Below are 22,308 nucleotides of genomic sequence, written 5' to 3'. Positions count from 1 at the left end.
GCAAAAAACTGTACCTGAGCTAAACACATAGATTAGTTTTGGGGAGTGTCAAAGCTAAACACTGTATTTTGACCCCACAACGAGTGCCAAAATTCAGTGTTTACTTGCCACTTACTCTTCTTTTATGGAGATCCTTGTGAAAGATCAGACAAAGCAGTGGCTAGACAGCTGACTGCACATTCAAGAACACAAGTGATCACTTTGAAGGAAGAGAGATTTGGGAAGACTGATGGAATGACCAAGGGCAGCACACATGTGGCATTTGCAAATTTGGTTAATTATGGATTATGGTTTCAACACATATTGAAAGCCATAATAAAACTCTATCACATCCGTCTTTCTCATTTGCCTTGGATTACTGTAACAGTGTGAAAACACGGTGTCCATCTTACTGAGCTTTAGACAAATTCTTATTCTGCAGTCTACCTCAATTTCAATGTGCAGGAATTGCTGGAAGACAATGAAATTGTTGCCAAGTTGATGAGAGGTGCTGATGAGATGTTCTCATAATACTACTCAGACACACTCAATACAGCAAACACTTGATTCCTTGTTTACCAAAAGAACACAGCCAAAGTAGGACGTTTCTCACCACCAGCATTTGCCACTTGCGTGTCTCAGTGCTGCATGAGTCTGAGGTTGCAGGTGCAGAAGCTGAAGAGATAATTCCCCTCTAAAGATAGTGGTACTGGCTGCTCTAAGACTGCCAACTCAGCAAACAGGTAACTGAAGTTGCATGTGTCCATTTGAGCAACACCAACAAGATTATCCAACAAAGTTCTTGAGAAAAAAGGCAGCCAGGTGGAAAAATTGGTGGCCTTTTACATTTATTGCTTTCTAGTCAATAAACTAGGATTCTAGTATTTTTCAGTGTCCTGTAAGTACTTTCTGAGATTTCCATGTAGAAATTCAATGCCTCAGTTCCGCTGAGAGGGAACACAAAAAAACAATTGAAAAAGCATTTGGGGACCATATAAAAAGTTTGCAGCACCACAGCCTGCCCTTATTCCTGAATAAAATATCAAAGAATCACAGAACAGTCATGGTTGGAAAGGACATCTGAGATCATCACGTCCAACCAAAAAAAAACAACCCTTAAAACCACACTCCAAAAAAACCCACAACACACAACCCACAATCTCAGCCACTAAAGCATGCCCTGAAGTTCCTTATCTACTCATTTCTTGAATACACCCCAGGATGGTGACTCAATCACCTCCCTGGGCAGGCTGTTCCAGTGTCTGATCACTCTTTCAGTAAAGAAACTCTTCCTAATAACCAATCTAAACCTCCCCTGGTGCAACTTCAGACCATTTCCTCTGGTCCTGTCATTATTCACTTGAGAGAGGAGGCCAACACCCATCTCCCTACAACCTCCTTTCAGGCAGTTGTAGAGGGCAATGAGGTGTCCCCTCAGCCTTCTCTTCTCCAAACTAAACATTCCTAGTTCCCTCAGCTGCTCCTATATGACTTGTTCTCTAGGCCCTTCACCAGCTTGGTGGCTCTTCTCTGGACCCACTTCAGCACCTAGATGTCCTTCCTGTAATGATGGGCCCAGAACTGCACACAGCACTCGAGGTGCGGCCTCACCAGTGCTGAGTACAGGGGCATGATCACTTCCCTACTCCCATGCCCCAACATCCTTTTTAACCTCTATCTCCTTACTATTTCCCCAACATTTCTGCAAAAACATCAGTGCTAATTCCTGCAGCTCACCAGCAAGAAAAACAACACTGAAATTAATATGCTGTACCAACAAACACCCACATCGCCCTACTCTGTTAACTTCAGCTTTCTTTATATACTGCCACTTGTTGATTATACTTCCATGCTGTGTCTTTTTTTGAATGCAAGTGCTTTTGGCACCAACCTGCCACATCTTATTTGTCAGGAAAGCAGCATGCATACCTGTAGTGCTCTATAAATAGCAACTGTTTTGAACAACACATTTATTTTCTTGCCCAAGGGTGAGCTGCAACCTGTAATGTTACAAACAGGAACCTGTCTGAAAACCTGACTGTTTGGAATTAGCTTGGGAAAAAGACTAAGGGAACAGGAAAAAAAGACAAAGCAGGAGGAAGAAAACTGTTATCATAATATGGAATAAAAGGAAGGTAACAGCAACAACAAAAGGTAACTAAAGTCTTGAGAAAGCACCGAGAGACAAATCTTCCAGAGACTCTGAAATACATCTTAAATGCAGTGTAAAAAACAGCAGTGGCTCAGGGCAGTTTGGGACTGACATGTCCCAAGGCTTAAACAGTCTGGAACAGGAGCAGAGTGTTGACCCCTGCCATAAGCACTCACTCATCACAGATTCACAGCATAGCTACATTAACAGCAAAGTCAGGAAAGGAATGAAAATTGTAAAACCCTATTTTGTATTTCACTGTACCCACGATGGATGTGCACAGGTCGAGCGTGAAAGCCCCATCAGTTCTTCTAACAAACTATTAGCCTGCTGAAAGATGCTACTCTTTCCTTTTTCTTGTTTCTTCCCATGTGGTCAGACTTGCAACACTTTAAAAACAGACTTAAGCAACAACTTTCATAACCAGGGCACTGATTATATTTTGTAGCACATTACTCAACAGCAATACATCTCAATCTCTGCACAGCCTTAAAATGCTTGTCACAACTTATGGACTGATCTAGCTGTCATGCACTCACTTCACTGTCCTGACACAACCTGACCTTTAAAATGGCAGTGGCACTTTGCACAAAGACCACCTCTTAGAAATGCATGCGACCCACCTCCATTCATCCTATTTGGTTGCTGCTCTGGAGTTTGGGCTTGAGGAGAGTAGTAGGGCTGCTGATAAGTATTTGAAGGGAAGTGTGGGGAGGTTGGGCTCCTCCTGCAGTCCCGGATACTGGAGAAAGTCTGTGAGTGAGGAATCCCTCTCTGGAAGGGGGAGCAGCGAGTCAGCCGTGGCTGTGGAGGTGGGAGGTGGTCAAACTCTTCCTCGTCCTCAAGACTATAGCGATCGTATTCTTGGTCACCGCATGTCCCTTTCTTTCCCGCATGCAGAGAGACACTCGAGCTGTGCCTTGACACAGATGCTGAAGTCGAAGCATAATCTTGCCTAAGGCCTGTAAATTCCAAGAAGAGGATGATTTGGCTTCAGCTAAGTGATTAACTCTTAACATGCATTTTTAGTCTTGAAAGCTAAGCAAGTGAGTCGACGTAATTTTACAGCAGGAACTGGATTTACAATGTCACCAGGCTAAAGATCTGAGGTAGGATTCATCCAATCCAATTTTCAGTGTCCACCTTCCAGGTATCTAAGCCTGACCTAACTTCCTTGAGATCCCTTTTTAAAAAACAACAACAACAAAATACAGGCATCTCCAAAATGCAGTGCTTGAGATGTCTTAGATGCTTCTCTTAATTTAAGTGCTTTTAGGAGATGCCTGTTTCCCAGTCAACAGCAAGACAGAGCACTGGAACAGGCTGCCCAGAGAGGTTGTGGAGTCTCTTTCACTGGAGACATTCAAAACCCGCCTGGACACGTTCCTGTGTGATGTGCTCTAGGTGATCCTGCTCTGGCAGGGGAGTTGGACTAGATGATCTTTCGAGGTCCCTTCCAACCCCTAAGATTCTGTGATTCTGTGAAGACTACGCGAGCATTAAATATTTTTAAACACCCTAAATTAGAGGAATTAACACTCAGTCTAGTAGTTTTCCAAGTCATTGCTATTACACTTTTCTATTCATGCAATGAAAATGCCATTCCCTGAACTTACAATTCATGTAGATATTCTGACCCTCCAACCATCCTGAACCAGAAGCAGCAGGTCCTGCTAGCAGCCAGTCTCATGGACAAAGCTTAGCAGAAACATGGCCGTGTTTTAGACACAAACACATCCTACCATCCCCTCCTCAGAACACTAGGTTTTGAAAACCATCCCACTATCAGAATTGCCTCAGAAGAGCATTTTTGCTCCAGGTCCAGTGATAGAGAAACATACTCAGCCTTTGTACATACTCCCTTCTCCCAGCTGCACAGTAGTCAGGGAAAAAGGGGATATACATCACATTTCCAGGAGCTGAGGAAATCTGCCGATAGCTGCTGATAACAACTTCTCTAGATTTACGAAAAGCCCTAGCTTTGACAGATGTTTTTGCTAGCATTATGGAAACTTCTCAATATGCTACCCCCACCACACCCCTCAAGTGGGAGTTTCTGCTGGTGGCCCTGAGGACAGCATGCTTGCATGCACGAATAAAACTACCACTATCCATGGATTAAGTGGACAACAACCATCATGTGTTCAAACATTTGCACCAGCTGCTACTACAAGGATGAGATTCAACCATTACACCTGACATAGATTAGAAGATAAACAGTGTTTTTCCTTAAAGAGCTAAGTACCAGAAGTCTTTTTTAAACCTCACTCTGAAGGAGATGAGGACAGCTGTCATTTAAGTAACAAAATAAATCGTATCTTTGATAGTGTTTTTGCTTTTTAAAAAAATTATTATAACTTTAATGTAATACCAGAGATTTTCCAAGCTGTGACCACACACATTTTTCATCTGAGAACTGAGCTATCTTGTAAAGTCTCACACTTGCTAATTTCTCTGCTGAATGTAATGAATGCTACCAGAAGCTCAGTAAGTTTGACTGCTGATAAGTGACTGGTCTGGCCTGGTTGCTTGAGCTGTCATTTCTTCTTTGTCTTTTTTCTCTATTGCATTCAGTCTCTTCCTACTTTGCACTTTCCTTAGTCACCATCTCTGGATTTCTCTTGTTTTTCATCTCATCATTTTCTCCTTGATGTCTCACTTGGCACTAATAGGAGGTGAGAATGGTACTGCACTTATTGACTGAGTGACTTCTAAGTGAAATGCCCTTTTTTATGAGCAAAGACATTTTCAAAAAATTACTATCAAGACAAACTATAATCTACATCAAACAAGCTTTTGGGCCCAGATTTGTGCATAATTACTATTCTCAAACCAAAATGTTGTATTTACATGCCTCGAATCAGCATTTAAAGAGGAATTAAATTCAAAATTCATCCAACAACTAAGAAAACCAAAGTAGGGCAAAGAAATACATGAGAGCTGCTTATTTCTATCTTTCTCATTAAATGTATGCATGAGAAAAACGCTCTGGCATCTTCCCTCCCCAGAAATAAAATAAATTTAATTCATGTTTTAAGACTTTATAAATCTTCTAAAACTAAATGTATTCAATGGGTATGGAGCTATCATTTAGGGTTCAGAAATACAAGCATTGAGTTTTGAAAGATCCAGTACCATTACTCTGAACCCAACAATGTGTGCACTCTCCCTGTGCAGATGAAGAGTTTTCCCACCTGCCACCCAAGAGCGGACAATGTTTAAGAACGAACCACTCAACTGAGACCAGACTGGAGCAGTTTTGACTGTTACAGGAAATCCTCCTCAAGGCTATTTTGAAAAATGAAAAAAAGCCACTTACTCTCCTCCTGTAGACGAGCCATGATTTGAACATCGGTGAGGTCCTGCAGCTTGTATCCCATGGAGATGGAATCATCCTCCAGCTCTGAGGTGCTCAGCTCACTGTCTATTGATGACTGTGGGCTCAAAGGGGAACTCCTAGAAATGTAACCTGTGTAACAAAAACATAACCTTTAGTCTGTGAATATGTCTGGCCATCTTTCTATCGTGACTATCTGCTCTTTATGTTACAGTAGCTTAAAATATTTTCTGTATGACAGACAGAAACTTTGAGAAGTGTAGTGCAATCCACTAACAAATTGAAAAGTGATTTGATACCCCTGAGAAACAGTAAGCTGTAGTATTGGAACGTGAATTCCTCTACTTGTTCCCAAAATAGCATCACATACCCCAGACAATGAATAATTTACCCAACACAGATCTGATACAGCTCAGATTAATTACCACAGTCTAAACACATCTGCATTTGAATCCTTCTTATGAGACTGTGGTTCTCCCTACTCTATTCTGAAAAACAAGTACGTGTGAACTTCTGCTCACTATTCAGACTCGTATCAGAGCCATTTACCTAAATTTTACAGTTTTGTTGTTTTTTTTACATTTGTTTGTAATCATCAGATAAATTGAGGACAATAACAATTAAGACTGATCACTACACAACACCAGAGAAAGCACTGCTCCCTTCACAGAGCTACCTTTTGGAGAGGGCTCTGGATTCTTTCTTCCTCCATGACAGTAAAATATGAACTAAATTGCAATTAGTTACATGAGCTACTTGTTGCCCAACTTTAAAGAAAAATTCTTCAAATCAAATAGTAAATTACTTTCTAATATCCTCTGGAACAGCAGAGGCCCACAGCCTGCAGGGTAAGAACTGCTGTGATGATGGCTCATCAGCTGCTTTTTTCACAGCTGTGTTTGCATCCTTAGTACTGCTCAAAGCAGCCACCTAAAATTCACCCTAAATTCAGCTGTTTCATAACAATACCTCCAACACAAAAGGACACACAGGAGATTGCTTTGCTTTGGAAGGACTGTAAGAAGTAAACATGTTTGCTTTTATGAATTTGCAACATACAGTGGTCCTCAAGGTTTTGCAGAGGTAGTAACAGCTGTGTCCTTTTGGAACAGCAGTGGGAAGCTAGAAAAGACACCTGAGGGTATCTCAAATGGTGTGAGATGTCTACATATAGGAATTTAACAACATCCCATTGAATAGGGCAACTTAGCCCTTGCTCACACATAGACATCTACACTAAGCATTCAGTCTGGAGCTGTATCCCCGCCGACTGTGCCCATATCCCTAACTTTCTGCACTGATTTCACACATTGTACAGAAAACTGTGCACATATCAGCGTGACAACAGCGCTAACTTCCTTAGACCACACCTGCTCCTACCAGCAAGAAAATGTTAATGCCTCTTCCCCAGATTATCTTCCCCACTGCCACTGCAGCTTAAGGGAAGTCATAAACTGACTCCTGATACCTGTACTGAAGAAGGAAAAATGCAACTCTTTGCAATTTACAGCCCACAGGAGTTTGTATTTTTCCTAAAACTCCCACATCCCCTGAAAATCAGTGGCAAACAAAATAAATATTGGATAGCAGCAACAATGCCAACAAACAGCCATGATTCCGCCGGCTATTTTTGTATTAGGTAAGTTCTTCCTGCAACTTCATTACACAGCTGCACTAATGTTTCTGTAGACAAAAAGAAGTGGCACAGTGAGGCAGAAATCAGCAGTAAAGGGCAAAGCTGAGAACTGTTTAAACTGACACAGTTGCAACTATACACTCAGGTAAACCAATATTGAGAAACAGACTATTGCCTAGCATTGCTTTCCTGTGACATGCTGCGTAAAACAGAGCATAGCTACATTACTAGCCAATTACCAAACTGTAGGTAATTTTTAAAGAAAATCTCCCTTATGAGAGTCTACAAAATCATCCATACAATGTATTGCTATTAAATGCTAGCAAGATTAGATTAGATGAAGCAATTCTGTGAGCACTGTGAATCAATAAGAAGATAAGCATTACCTGTCCGTTCAGGTGTTAGTATTGCTTTACTGGAGGTTTTAGAGAAGCTGGGACTATTAATGCCATTGGTATATGGGGTGAGTCTTGCAACAGGACTATAGGGAAAAGCCAAGGAGACAGGTGTAGAGAAGAGGTTCCGCCATCGGCTAGCTGTTACAGATGTGAGGGAGGAGGGGGAGGTGGGAAAAAAAAGAAGATTTATAGTTATAAATAGAATAGTGCTGTTAAGAGAGAAAAACAATCCAACCTTAATCTGTTCATCATACATTTTTTACTTATGGCAAACAGAAAATAACGGTCAAAATTCAGGTGCAAAACAGATGATCATCACAGCCGTCTACATCTAAAAGCATGCTCCAAAAAGGTTTCCAGCAAATATGTTTACCATTCTCTATGTATACACCACTTTGTTATATATTTATCACATACATTGCTGTGTGCCAACAGAGGAAGTAAAAACCACTACAGCCAGCAGAGAAACACAGAGGAATTCTGTAGTGCTCTTTAAGGAATTGTTCACAGCAATCAATCATCATACAACTGAATTAGCAGTTAAATTATCAGTTATGGGAGTCCAAAGACACAGCAGTAAAAGATGCTTAACCATCAAGTGCTAAAAACAACTGTAATCCCAGAGCAAGCTTTTAAGCTGCCATATTTTTCCTTCTCTTTTTACAGAATCTAATTCCTGATTACATAAGCATGATTTATTTTTATTTTTTTCTTCACTGTTTTTGGAGGATCAACCAAAGAATAGAACAGAGCACCTCTTTTTTCACTCATTGCTTACAATAAGCTTTCAAGGTATCTGGTCTGCTAAGTAACAAAATGGAGAGTAGGCAAAAAAGGTAAAGACTTACTTAGTTTACATTTTCCTAGCTCATGCAGTAAAATATATGAATACAGCTGTCCTTTGGTTTGCCTATTTTTTAAAAACATGCACTCAAAAGGTAAAACAAACAATACCCACATGCTCTTCAGAAAATAAATAGTAAAGAGAACGTTTTTTTTTTTAAGTAGAAGGAAAAGGCAAAATTTAAAAAATGTAAATCTCGGTGAACTCATTCAAATACAAGCAAAGATTGTACAGATGAAAAACAATTTATCCTATTGCATGTTTATTTGTAATAGGATCTATTTTGTCCTGACAGCGATATAAGAGAGGGAGCTAGGAACACGTATATACCTACACTTAGAAATCAATGGCACAACCTTGATGCTTAGCAGCTGTACTTTGTCTTGTCAGATGCCACAAACCAGTTTTCAAAACTAGAATGGACCAAAAGCACTCAAAAGTTCTTCTCTCTCACATGGCTAATTAGTACCACAAATCTGCTCTGTTATTTGGATCTGATGATCAAGTTTTTTTAAACACGGATAACCAAATACTACTGAAGCTCTCTCTATTTTAAAACCTGTCGACAAAATTATTTAGCAGGACATAAAAACTTTATTTTTCTTTCTTGTTAATATCAAGAGGCCCTGGGAAGGGTATCTCACTGGGGGACTGTCAACCTCATCTTGCAACCTTTTGGTGCAACTGGTTTGTCTTCAGTCCAACAGATGCTATTCTCCCACTATTCCTTAGAGTCACTCAAAGGTACTCCTGGGTTTTTAAGGAATTAGCAGTCTTTTCTACTTAGTGCAACTAAGCTTGGAGCAAAGGTCATTGCGGGGTTCCCTGACATCATAACTAGGAGCAGCACCAGCACCACTTCTAGGAAACTGCTCAATGACAAGAACACGACACCAACTCCCAGGCAGAGCTACTTGTTCTTTACCGACATGATCAGTTTGAAAGTTAAGCACAAATGTTCCAGAACAAAAAGAAGAGTGCATGCAGATGGACGTAACTCTACAAACTAGAAATTACAATTGCTAGGGATGAAATAAACTCAGAAGTAGTTAACTTTAAGAAGTGTTTTGGCATTGACTTAAAAAATGCGTGTGATAGAGCAGATCTCAGCATCATATCCACATCTAATGCTTGTCATTTCCACTAGAAACCATCAGAAGGCACAAAAGATGACTGGTTCCTTGCAATTTTACTTTGCTGCTTAACACAAGATCCTGTTTTGCAGCAGCTTGGTCATTTGCCAGGCCCATTAGCTGCCAGCATGTTCTCACTCCCAGATGTGGTCAACTGTACAGCACAAATAAACATCATTCATTACCCTCTACAATAAGCACTGTGAGCTGGTCCACTAAGCACAAAGCAAGTTTTCCTGACTACGAAAGCAACAACCCACACAAAGAATATAATTAGTATTTATGGCAAACCAGATTTCAAACTCCTCTTTCAAACAGTATGTGTTCTCAAGGAAAGATGGATGAAGCAGCCAAGAAACTGCCTACACTCATCTCACTATATAGTAAATCTCTAGACACACCAATGTAAAATATCCCCAATTTCAGAACTGCTGCCACCATGCCTACAAAAAAATTCATAGTATTTAAAGATCTGCAAAGGACTGACACTTTTTAGGCATGTGATTAAACTGACTGTTCAGGATCAAATGCAGAAAACTGTTTTCATTAGGAAATATCACATGGAAATATCAAAGTACATATTGAGTACTTCTACAGTATTAACAAAGACAGCAAAATTAGACTTACTGAGGCCTTGGGCCAATGCCAAAAGGCATGTAGGAAACTAGCACTATGGACATTTAAGCAAATATATACATTAATGTAAAATTTGTAAAATCCCCAAGCTGTGCAATGAATAGTCGTTTTAGGAGAGCTGCTTTGCTCCAGACTGATTCAGAGACTGCCCTGGTTAGCCTAATAAAACACTACCATGGTACGCATGGATGAGACAAGGTTGTTAAGGCCTTTACTTTAACAGTCCAGCTGTTAAGTTCTGAATTTTACAATATTTGCAGCTTCTTCTTAAAGCCTCAGCTCTGATTGCCCACAGATTAAATAAGAAATTCAGGTTCTCTTTAAAAAGAAAAGAAGTTTCCAACATTTGCAGATTAATGGAAACATAAATAATATTGTTCTGAGCATCTGGTACTGAAGATACACTGAAAGAAGAAACAGTATCAGCCATGGAAAAGAAAGCACGGGCATCTAAAAAAATATCAAAAGAAAAGAAGCCAAAAAATCAAATTGATTAATTGATGACAAAGAGTTAAACACATTAACAATCTGACTTCTTAAAGCATTAAAACCTTCGCCTTTCACATCACCAGAGAAACTAATGTTCTCTAATGGAATAAGCACAATTCATCCGAGTCAAAGTCTACAGAGCTATCAAAATGCCCAAACAGACAAGAATAGTAACTCACAGAAAAATATGAACAACTACACAAACACAAATATTCACCATACTGACTCCTGTGAATAATCAGCATTTGATAAGAACCGATGGAAAATTTCATATTAAAACCTGAACAAGTAAACATTTACAGAATTGCACAGCTCAAAATTAACAGAGCACCCTGTAAAATCAGAGCATGCTGTTACATGCCTAAAGCAATCCCTTTACTAAAAGAAGTTTTGCATTTGAGTTGTGTAAGGTGTACAATTTCTAAACATTATATGTAAGCATGTATTTGAAAGTGAAAATGGGATGTTCATGAGCTGGGACACGAGGTATAAACAACTGATTCTCATTATGTTAATTTTGTCCGGTTACAGTGATGTAAACAGAGACAGATCAAGTACAGGTCCTGTAACTGATGAATCAGATATACCCAGGACATTATATTAACTAAAAGTAAGAGGGTTTCCAAGAAACCAGAATTAGTACATGCATATTTAAAACACTTTCAATATTCATAACTCCATTACAAACCTGGTGAACTCAGTATGACACAATAACTCACTTTCACTCAAAGTGACACAAATAAAAATAGATTTTGCTGTATATACGGAAAACAATGAAGTCATTAATAGCTGTATTGTTCTACTGACTAACCATACTAAATTATATCTGAGGTGCTATCTGACTTGTTTATTCACTGAATTAGGTTAAATTTTATATAGGCCTCCAGGCCTATCCAAAATACTTTTTAAGCTCAGGCTAAAAATAAATTAAATTGCACAGACAGATATTTGAATGCGAGTATTAACTACACAGCCTGAACAACAAACACTCTTTCGAGCCAGCAACTGGAACAATATTTAGAGTACTGTCAATCCAGCAACTGCAACTTTTGAACACATTGCACTTTCCTGCCAACATACGTAAAGCAGGAAACCCTTCCTGATGCACAGTGTATGTGTGACTGCACAGCAGCCACACTTAAAAGCAAAACCTTTCTCTCAGGAGTAAAATGCACAGTCCTGCAGAGGAAATAGAAGCCTTTTGTTAATCACTGGAGAAATTCAAGAGTGCTAGAAGGGAATTCAAACCCCTCTTCTTTCTGTAGATAAGAGTATCTAAACTAAGAGGTATCACCTCAGTGAGGCGTATCTAGTATCTCCCTCCCAAAGACAGGTATTTGACCTTCGCTTTCAGTCCCTGCAGAACTGGGATTCAGACTCTGAAAACTCCTCCTGCAGTTAGGTAGGTGTATGTCTGGGAACAGACACACAGAACATGTTTGGAAAGAAAGCCTGAGAAAGCGGAGATGAAGGTGATCTCACGCCTTGCTCAACAGTGCCATTGTTGGGACACTTATTGAAGAAGCGGGCAATGCGGGCCCCTTACTACTCACCAGCCTGAAGGGATTGGGCCTCTGGAAAACCCAAAACTCCTGTAAAAACTTGAAGCAGTCTGAGGTAGAAGAGAGGTGCTAGATCCTTAGCTGCAAGCCACACTGCAGTGCCAACCATGCAGGAACACCTCTTCAGGTAGCTAAGTTTTCAAAGCAGAACTACCAGCATTTCATTTATTAGGGAGAGAGTTTACCTCACTGGATTTTAGGATCCTTCAAATAAGGAATTGGGAGCTTCAAGGAATTCCTACCAAAGGACACTGTGAATGCAAAAATTTACATGGGGAGACTACACAAATTCGCACTAGAGGAATCCACCAAAGGTGATTCACATCTGGCGTATAGACATTGATGGCTGACCTAGTCGTCACAGCACACAATATACTCCAAAGAGAAAGGACAGGCGTGATTCACCTGACCTTCACTTAAAAAGGACATGAGCTGTGCCTGTTTGTCTCCACTGACTACAAAGGCAGCCCAGTGTGACTGCCTCCAATACAGATCTCTGCATATGTTCAAACAGAACTCACTCTGACAACATTCATTACAAGAAACAATAAACAGAGCTTAAAACTAGATTTCAGAGACTGCATCCAGTTTTCCCTTTTTCTAAACAATTGAAAAAGACAACTCTTTTGTAGTGCTAGAGCACTGCAGTGCTTGCATCTGTCCTACTAAAAAAAAAATAGATATACAATTAATATCCAACTTCCTTCTCAATAGCAGTTCCAGTTCAAAGGGGAGCCCTTACTACTGAGAGGACAAGGGGTGTAATAGCACAAACCTGGAAGAGGGGAGATTTAGGTTGGACATTAGGAAGAATAGTGTAAGTGTGGTGAGACACTGGAACAGGATGCCCAGGGAAGTTGTGGAAACCCCATCCCTGGAAGTGTTCAAGACCAGGTTGGATGGGGCCCTGAGCAACCTCATTTAGCGGGAGGTGTCCCTGCCCAAGCATTTGGGTTGGAACTATATGATCTTTAAGGTCTCTTCCAACTCAAACCGTTCTATGGTTCTATCTTCCAAGAGGCTAATGCTTTATCCCAATCTTCCCCAAGCCATTCTCTTAGCTGTTCTGGCACACTGTACCAGCAACTACAACCATCCTTGTAAAGAAGACTTCACATTAAATCAAATCAACTATCCAATCTGCATTAATAAGACCTTTCTGTTTTGTTTTGTTTTTTTTCAACAAGAAGAGTTCCTCAATACCTTTACCAGGCAGATGGAGCCTAGTTGTACCAGAGCAGTTAAGGGAGAGATGGAGAAGCAGAAAACAGCAGCAGGAAGGTGGTGCCTCCAACAGAAATGCTCATCAGAGAACAGCCTCCATTATGTGTATAAAGGCAGGCGAGATTAACTCAATGTCTGATACTGACTGCCTGCTTACATATAGAGTGTGAAGCAAAACAGCACTTTCATCCCATTTTAACAATTAGCAACAAAAAAGGGAACAAAATGGTAAGGGCAAAAAAGGGCAAAGATCTGCCACCCTGATAGGAAGACAACGCACATAAGGCCACAGAGGCATCTTCCTCCAACTGTTGCTGAGCCAGCGGGATAAACATTCCGCCTCCACCTATTCTGGCTGTAAATTATTAGATCTCTGGTTAAGCTCACCCAGCATGTACTAAATGATACGGGCAAGGAAACAACCATCTAATTGTCTCAGCTAGTAGATCTGAAGATTCCAGTAGGGAAAAATGAAGTTAGACCAGAATGTATATGCCTGCCAAAGAGAAAGTGGGTTATATTACTGTACCAAGGCATGAGAGGAAGACTCAACAATCTACCAGCATCTTATACCAAACACAGTGGATCCAGAAGAGTCATTTAGGTTTGTTTATACCATACCGCAGAGCAGAGCACTCAAGAGTACTGGAGAAGCTCTAAGGAGGCTTATGTATCTACGTGGTGAAAGGCTGGACCCATAACAAGAAACTAGTATCACTTCCACAATCAGCATAGCTTCATTAGCAGCTTCCTGCATCCAGCTGGTGGGTGTAACTAATCTGGTCTAAAATAGTTCAAATAATCTTGCAGAAAGCACCACACCATACTCATTTATGAGTGGTGGCTTCACTCCTCTCACATGAAACAGGTGTGTCTTCACACAAACATTGCTATTGCAGTCTATGGCATTAAAAAAGCATTAGATTTAAGCACAGCTGTGTCAAGAAGTCATTATATATACACCACCTTAAAGTCACTTGAGCATCATGATCAGCATGAATCACATATTACTCAATGCCTGTTAATCCAAAGGGAAAAAATTTTGGTTGGCACAATTTGTGGAATAGTTTACATTTTCCTTTATAATACACACGTCTATCATTGATTAGACACATTCTGATGTTACCACTGTGAAAGAGACATTCATATTCTCTAATGTCATCATAAGCAAAATCTGAACTCTCATTCTGATTGCATAAGCATTGTGAAACTAATCCCAACCTTATTTCCTCCTGAATTCATTACCTTTAGTAACTGCTATGTCTGTATTTCAAGGACAGTGTGATACAGCAAAATCCTTCAGAGGATTGTGGGAAGCATATTTTGCAATCACTCAGCACCGGTTTAAATACTTAATTTGCCAAAACAGTCCACAAACAATAAAACTAAGTACATTTTGAATGGGAAAATGTCTTTTTGTCAGTTTATTTAAATGCTGGCTCTTGGGTTTGAACATCTCCCAGGTCCGAGAAACAGCATGCCTGGGTCTCAAGACATCTCTTCACAGCATTACTGCTTGCAGAGCTCTGACAACCTTTGTCTGCTGTAGAACTCATACTGTTTTAATCCAGGAGACACGTGCTCCACAGAGCAGCATGGCATGTTCTCTCTAGGTCTGAAAGAGTCAAGTGAACAATTGCAAATAAGCAGCAGAGAGGAGTATGCAGCTGCAGGAGTCACCTCTATAAACGAACACTTGCAGCATCCTCATCAGAGATGCTTCCCCAGGATGCAGCTATGGCAAAGTGTTGGTGACCAGTAGTTTGATAGCTACTGTGCTAGATTATTAGCACAACAGTTCTGTGGAGCACAACATTATCAAAAATAGGAGGACCGAAATCTTTTTTCTCTGACTCAAAACTGCCATACTGTCATCGTGTCTCAGAGAGGTGCCTTTAACTCTAATGAGATCAGCAAAGAGGAGGAAGGAGGTGCAGTCTTGGCAACTCCACCCGAAATCAGGTTGTTGCCCCTGTGCAAGGGTTACATACAGCTATAGGCTGCTGACCAGAATATACACAACTAGTATCTCCTGTCCCTGTATAAAATGTGTCATTATGTCACTGAGTTTCAGGTCTGCAATACAGAATCAAAGAAAGTGTAAAGTCTAAAGCCAGGCTCATAATCTAATCAAGACATTCAAAACAATGCAAATTAACCTGCCTTAAACAGGAGAGGAGACAGAAATTCCGTGTTCCCCAGGAACAGCACTTTGTCATCCCAGAACCAAATCACAAGGCTTTGTTATTCCACTTTGACATGACGATAGTTACTAGAGCTCCTATTTTGAGAGAATGTGCAATTCTCTTCATAGAAAGAAGCTGGGGAGCTGCAGCTCTACAAACCTTCCTGGCCACATCCCTTGGGGCATGCTGAGCCCTCTAACCACCTCTGCTAGCCAAGATTATGGATCAATGAAGAGAAACCTAGTATCATATTATGAGCTTAATAATGCACATTGAAGCACCTGGGGGAGGGTGGTTTGCTTGTAATATGGGCCCCTGATCATAAATCCATGCACTAAAATAAGCACTTCATCATCCTAAAAAGTGTCTAGTGATAAAGTTGACTTAAAAGAAATCTGGCCTGCCATTTTCCTTTGAATATGGTTATCTATTATTCATGAACAGGCTTTCAAGCTACTAATCCATCTGGTACACATACTGGGTATGTGACTTTTGTTACACATTATCCTCTTCCCCAGTCAACAGCTCTGTCCCTTGGGGGTACTCTTGTGTGTGAAGTTTGCCTCAGCATCCAAGGGGAAGGAGAAGCAGTTTCATGTCCCCTATTCACATGGGGGATCAATCCACCTTATACAAGTCATGTAGGTTCAGTGACAATCTTTCTCAGTTTCAGAAAAAGATGGTAAACAAATCTGGGTTTGGAGAGTTCTGTGTCAGATTACTTCTTTAACTACTACTTATGATAATTTTCTTAGGCATCCCTCTTGCAGCTCAAAAATACCTGTTTACCTAAAGCAGCCTACTCCACACATCCACTCGATTCTTTTAATTATTTAATAAAGACCAGTTAAGCCCACTGGTTAGCACAGGGGTATTTTGCCAATATGGACTTGTAATGACTCTCACATCACTGAAAGTTGTTCTTTACGTTATCACTCCACATGCATTGCCATGAACTAGTAAAGTTGTATTAACAAAAAGAAAAATTTCCAGAACAACCAAGCGTATATACCAGGGCTATCTACCAAAGCAGGACATGGATTCACATATTTTCACATTCTTTATGAACAAAAGTATGCTACATTTGGATCTCCAGCACAGACCTGACCTTCCCAACCATTGTATAATGGCAACAATACCACATGTAGCTCGGTAATGTGTGTCACAAGAACCCTGTGCTGTCAAAGCAACCTTTGCCAGATCTTCCTCAAGCTAAGCCTCTGACTACAGGGAATCAAGCTTCAGAATTTTCAACAGCTTGTACTGACCACTCAGCCAAATTAAGAGCATAAACCTACTGTATTTTGAGTCATGTGGGAACCAATAAATACTGAACCTCAGCTTATCATGTTTTTAACCTCAAATGTAAGGAGATTCCTCTCAAAGTTATTTAACATTCATCCAAAAAGCATACAAATAGTAGGTGAAATACCTTAAGGACCTAATGTAAGGATAATGCACAAACTAAAAGAAAGTCAGTTAAAGACATCCAGTGATCTCCATAGGTTTTGGGTCAACATGAGTTTTTTACTACTACACTTCTACTACTATAAATTTTCTACTACTTCTATCTAGTACATGAGATGTCAATTACGAAAGATCATTATAACACCATTTAAAAATTACTATTTATTTAGTTACCCTCCCTTCCTACCCTAAGGCTGGAGATACTTCACTTGATTCTTGTCTCAGGTTAATTTTACAGTGGTGAAAGGTCCTTCCAGGTAGTTGCAGAGAAATGATAAGGTCTCCCCTCAACCTCTTTTTCCCTAGGCTAAACAACCCCAGCTTCCTCAGCCACTCCTGTAGAGGTCCCTCTGTAGAGCCTCCCTGCCCTCAGGCTGAACAACACTTCCACTCAGCTTAAGTTTTATCTGCAAATTTACTCTATCCCCTTGTCTAGATCACTGATAAAGATGGTAAACCAGAGTGGCCCCAGCACTGAGCCCTGGGGAACACCACACAACTGGAATTAACTCCATTTGCCACAACTCTTTGGACCTGGCCATCCAAGCAGTTTTTAACCCAGCAAAGAGTATGCCCATCCAAGCCACGAGCAGCCAACTTCTCTAGGAAAATGCTGTGGTAAACAGTATCAAATGCCTTAGTAAAATCAAGATAGGCAACATCTACAGCCTTTCCCTCATTCAATAAGCAGGTCACCCTGTCATAAAAGGAAATCATGTTTGTTAAACAGGACCTGCCTTTCATAAAACCACGCTGATTGGGCCTGATCACCTGATTCTCCTGCACATGCTGCATAATGGTACCTGAGATGACCTGCTCCATAACCTTCCTCAGAACTGAGGTCAGACTGACAGGCCTGTAGTTCCCTGGATCCTTCTTTTGGCCCTTCTTTTAGATGGGGGTCACATTTGCCAATCTCAAAGAAGGCCTGAAGAAAGTCTGTTTTCAAAACCAGTTAACCTAATAGGGCTTTTTTGATGCAGAAATAAATCACCCTAATCTCTTGCAACTGTACATCAGATGCCTCTAAATTGCTAAATGCAGTTTTAAAACCCTAATGATAGCAGCACATCCCCTCTTTTGGAAATGCTGTTTTCACCCCCTAAAGAACAACAGCTGCTTTGTGATCTCTTGAGTCTTTGCTCTTTGTACTGGTAGAACTAACATCATCAGTGCCATCCTATTTATTTATCTTCCTCTGCATTCATTAGAGGAGCTGAGTCATTGCAATCACAGCAGCCTCACAGAACTCTGCTGGACAGACTTACAGGAAAAAAAAAATATTAAAAAAAATTAAAATTACATCAGCTAAAATGCTTCAAAATTTATAATAATTGGGCCAAATATTCAACTACAGTGTAAACAAATAAAAAACAAACAAACAAACATGCAAAAGAAAACATGTTCAAAGGCTTATTTTAGGAAATAAACCAGATTTTTTAATATTGATTTCAAGGACTCAGCTACCATTCACAAAACAGAGCAAGATGAAGCAGTGCTGTCAGCCTTTTATTCTGTAGGTCTACACTTAGAGGATTCCTCTAGGATGAGAAGCAAGGCCACTTAACCCTTCTATGCTTGACTTAAAAAACAGGTATCAGTTCAACTCTCCTCTCAGATCAGAGCTCAGCTACAACATAAGGTGTACTATTCCTTTAGTCTACTCATTAGAGTACAGGTAAAACAAAAGAAATCTATCATCTAGTGGTCAGAGCACTACTTCAGAGAAGGTAGCTAGGATTTTGCTCCAGTTAATAACTTCATTTCCACATGGCATGCATGATCTACAACAGTTCTAAGTGGACATGCACTATAGCACAGAACAGATAGGCTAGCAACAATTCAAACCAAAGATGTAATTTTTTCCTCAGGTGAACAGATAGCTGCAGGAAAAATACAGCTAATTACATTTCCTAAATTCAAAATTTCTGCTATAATTCTTTTTTCTTTTGTACATGACAATCTGCAACAGAGGTAAGTACAACAGGTAAGGGACTTGTTCTGTAAGTAACAGACTCAGAATGGAAATTTCTCATCCTTCTCTTAATACTGTAGGATAATAAATTACATCCCACAAGGAATCCAAATGTGTCTACTGGGATACAATATTGTTGGTCTTTTACCATAACATAAACAAGATTAAGTAATTCAAACGTTTTGTTTAGGTTGCTCAATATTAACTCCTACTAGTGTAATAATGTGTTATTTGTTATAAACAGACCTTGTGTGTTGCTGCACCTGAATCTGATCAAGGGGTATTACGTGGTAGAGCTTTTACTTGGACCATCATACATTTACTCTCTCTGGGAAAAGACCAGGTCTAAGAGAAGGATTTTATGCCCAGCTGCACCTCAGCTGCTGTCTGAAGGAAGTCTAGAAAGCAAGGGGGTTCAGTCCTAATCCCCCTGGGCTGCCCAGTCTGAGTTGTGACATGTCCAGGACTGGATCCAGCCGCACCCAGGCTCCTCTATTGCAGCAGGGGTTTAGAAAGCAAGGGGTTCCAGTTTTAACCTTCCTGGGTTATAAAATCTGGGCCGTGTCAGGCTCTCTACAGTATATTTTAAGCATTTTCACGAGCAAAACTAGTCATTTCCACAGTAAGCAGAAACAGACTTGGACAACAACACTTGAGATGTTTCTTCAAGCTATTCCTTAAAAAACACATTTGTTTATTCCAAGTAATTATCTCAGATTTATCAGCATCCACATAGGCAAAAAAAGCCAAGCCCAAAATATTTTTCACTAAGTTCAACACAAGAAGAATATATGTGCCTACTTACAAATAATTTTTTAAATAGTTATAAAGATCCATTTGTGATTACAGCAAATTATTTCACATCCAGTGTTTCAAAAGATGCTCTGAAACAACCATGAGGCACTCCTAACATTGGCTATAGGACTGCAACACACGAAGCAGAAATGGCAAAAAAAGAAAACTGATGACACCATAGAGAAACAGGCTGAAGCAGTGACTCCTTCCATCACTTCAGCTTGTCCTATTTCATGCTGACCTAATACTGCCCTCTCCTCTGCCTTTCCTGTGGGTTGGGAAATAGGAATAAAGGCCTGTTAGTGTCTCACACAGCTACTTCAAGTACAGCTTAGACTTCTAGGAAGAAAAAACCTTAAGGTGTTAGGATGTTGAGCCCAGTCCTCTGCATTTGCAAGCAACAACACAACAGATTACTAAATTGCTATCACCCACGCACTACAGGCCACAAAATTCTTCCCTGCACCCACAACAGACTTAAGAGATGTTAGGAAGGAAAAATTGCTTGAAGCCAAAAATCAAGAAGTGGTAAACAACTCTAAAATTAAAAAAAACAAACAAACCCCACCTTTCAGTCAGATGCAAATTCTTAAGATTTAATGCCCAATACTACTATCTTACTAAGGCTATAATATGGTAGTATCTTGAGCACAAAAAAATTGGAAGTACATTACATGAGCCACTCCTGAATGACCATTCTAAACAGAAAAGACAAAATAATTAATAAATACTGCTGTATGAAAAACCTTGAGAGCCAAATGCCAACATACTAATAATTTAAAAGCTAGAGCCTGAAGCTACATCAAGAATCAATCAGAAAATAATTACAAATTTTCCTTCCAAAACTCCGTCAGTACTTCCATCAAATTAACAGGTTATGTATTAAAGTCACCTGTGATATTAATAAATGTATTGTTGAAGAGATTAACTCCATTACTGATAAAACGTTTATTAAAAAAATTCACACACTAGCACATGTATCTCCAAGGAGAAAAAGAAACCAGTCTTCTCTCCTAAGATTGTTTCAGGCCTTCTTCGCTATACCCCAGACCTTTCCTCTGAGTGTCTTCAATGTCCCCAAGTTTTGCATCTAATATCTGATCACAGTCAATGGAGATTTACAACTCAATTCAACTGCCTACACATAGGTATCTCATGGCATTTAGACATTTGGTTAAGGCATTTCAAAGGTGTCAGCATCATGTACACAGAAAACCAAACCCAGCCCCGTCTTTCTATCAGCTGTAATGGTAACTTAAATACTGTTTGTGTGAAGGCATGCCAGGAGATGGCTTGTCCTCTTTGTCCAGAGTTTAAGATAACTGGATGCAACAGGAGGAACTATAGGACCATACACAAGACAGTGTTCAACATAACAAGAACAGGCTGTGAAGCTGTCAAAAGTGACCAACAGTGTCACAAAGGATAGCCAGGCCTCACAGGGGACTGGGATGTGTTACGTGAGAAACAGCTGGAGTGGTGATGGGCAGAGACTAAAACATAGGAAATTCCACCTGATCACGAGTAAAACTTTTTTACTGTGAGTGTTATCAAAGCTAGGAACAGGTTTCCCAGTGATAGAACAGGATGACCATGAGCCAGCCACGTGACCTTGTGGCCAAGGCCAATGGCATCCTGGAGTGAATCAAGAAGAATGCAGTCAGCAGGTCATGAGACATCATCCTGTCCCTTGCAGCAGGATGATCAGTAAGAGAGGTTGGATGATTTGCCATTTGGCTCCTTCTGTCAACAGACAACTAGTTTTTTTTACTAATGTTAGATTAAACTAATAACTTTTAGTGCCAACAATTAACAAGAGTTGTCTAGTTACTAATGCTTACCATATTTAGTCAGAAACAATCTTTCCTCCAGCAGCTGCAGATGAAACTAAATGAGAAATTAACTCATCCTCTCTCCAATGTAGCAGAGGACACAACTCTTACAGTAGAATTGATCTGACTATGTGAAGATATAATCAGGGTTTGCCACCTTTGCCTCTATGTGTAACCATTTTAGAAATGTGCACTTCAAGGTAAAAGTCATCTCACCCTAAATTAATACAGATAGGAAGGCCAACATTAGTACTAAAAAATGAAGAGAAGTGAATGCAGGAGAAGCTGGCTGTCTTTCCAAAGGTGGGAAAACTTAAATTATTCTAACTCAGAATGCATTTGCAATGCCCTTCCGCAGCATGGGGGCACACAGGGTTGAGAGTATGTTCAGCCATCAGCTTTCAAGAAGAAGCTATCCCCAAACAGTGTTGCCAGACAGATTTCTCTGGTGTTACAAGGTGGGTACAAACTCAGCTCAACTAGATGGGTAGAATCAGTTTTCAGGTACTTTGCATTATAGAAGTGGTAATGGTGACCCAAATTTTAATCAGTGAATGCAATCCAGTATCTCTTGTGTCTTGGTTTATGTGACATTTTTTATTGTGGTAACACAATTAAAAAAATAAGACAATAAATAAAAAAAACCCAACAAAACCAAACCAA

General features: G+C 40.0%; 1 protein-coding gene across 2 annotated transcripts in view; it reads right to left on the bottom strand.

Moving 5' to 3' along the window:
- Positions 1-22,308, bottom strand: part of SLAIN1 (SLAIN motif family member 1) — a 47,135-nt gene that overhangs the window by 13,832 nt on the left and 10,995 nt on the right. Inside the window, exons 3-4 of one of the 2 annotated variants that reach the window (XM_051608402.1) lie at positions 5,451-5,600; positions 2,755-3,093 (exon numbers count right to left, since the gene is read on the bottom strand). In XM_051608402.1, coding sequence (XP_051464362.1) covers positions 2,755-3,093; positions 5,451-5,600 — 489 coding nt within the window. Of the gene's footprint in view, positions 1-2,754; positions 3,094-5,450; positions 5,601-22,308 lie in introns of those variants that run through there. The other variant, XM_051608403.1, reaches the window with a different exon arrangement.

The sequence above is a fragment of the Apus apus genome, chromosome 1 (genome assembly GCF_020740795.1).
Source record: "Apus apus isolate bApuApu2 chromosome 1, bApuApu2.pri.cur, whole genome shotgun sequence".
NCBI lineage: Eukaryota > Metazoa > Chordata > Aves > Apodiformes > Apodidae > Apus > Apus apus.
This window is presented reverse-complemented; position numbering and strand designations above follow the sequence as displayed.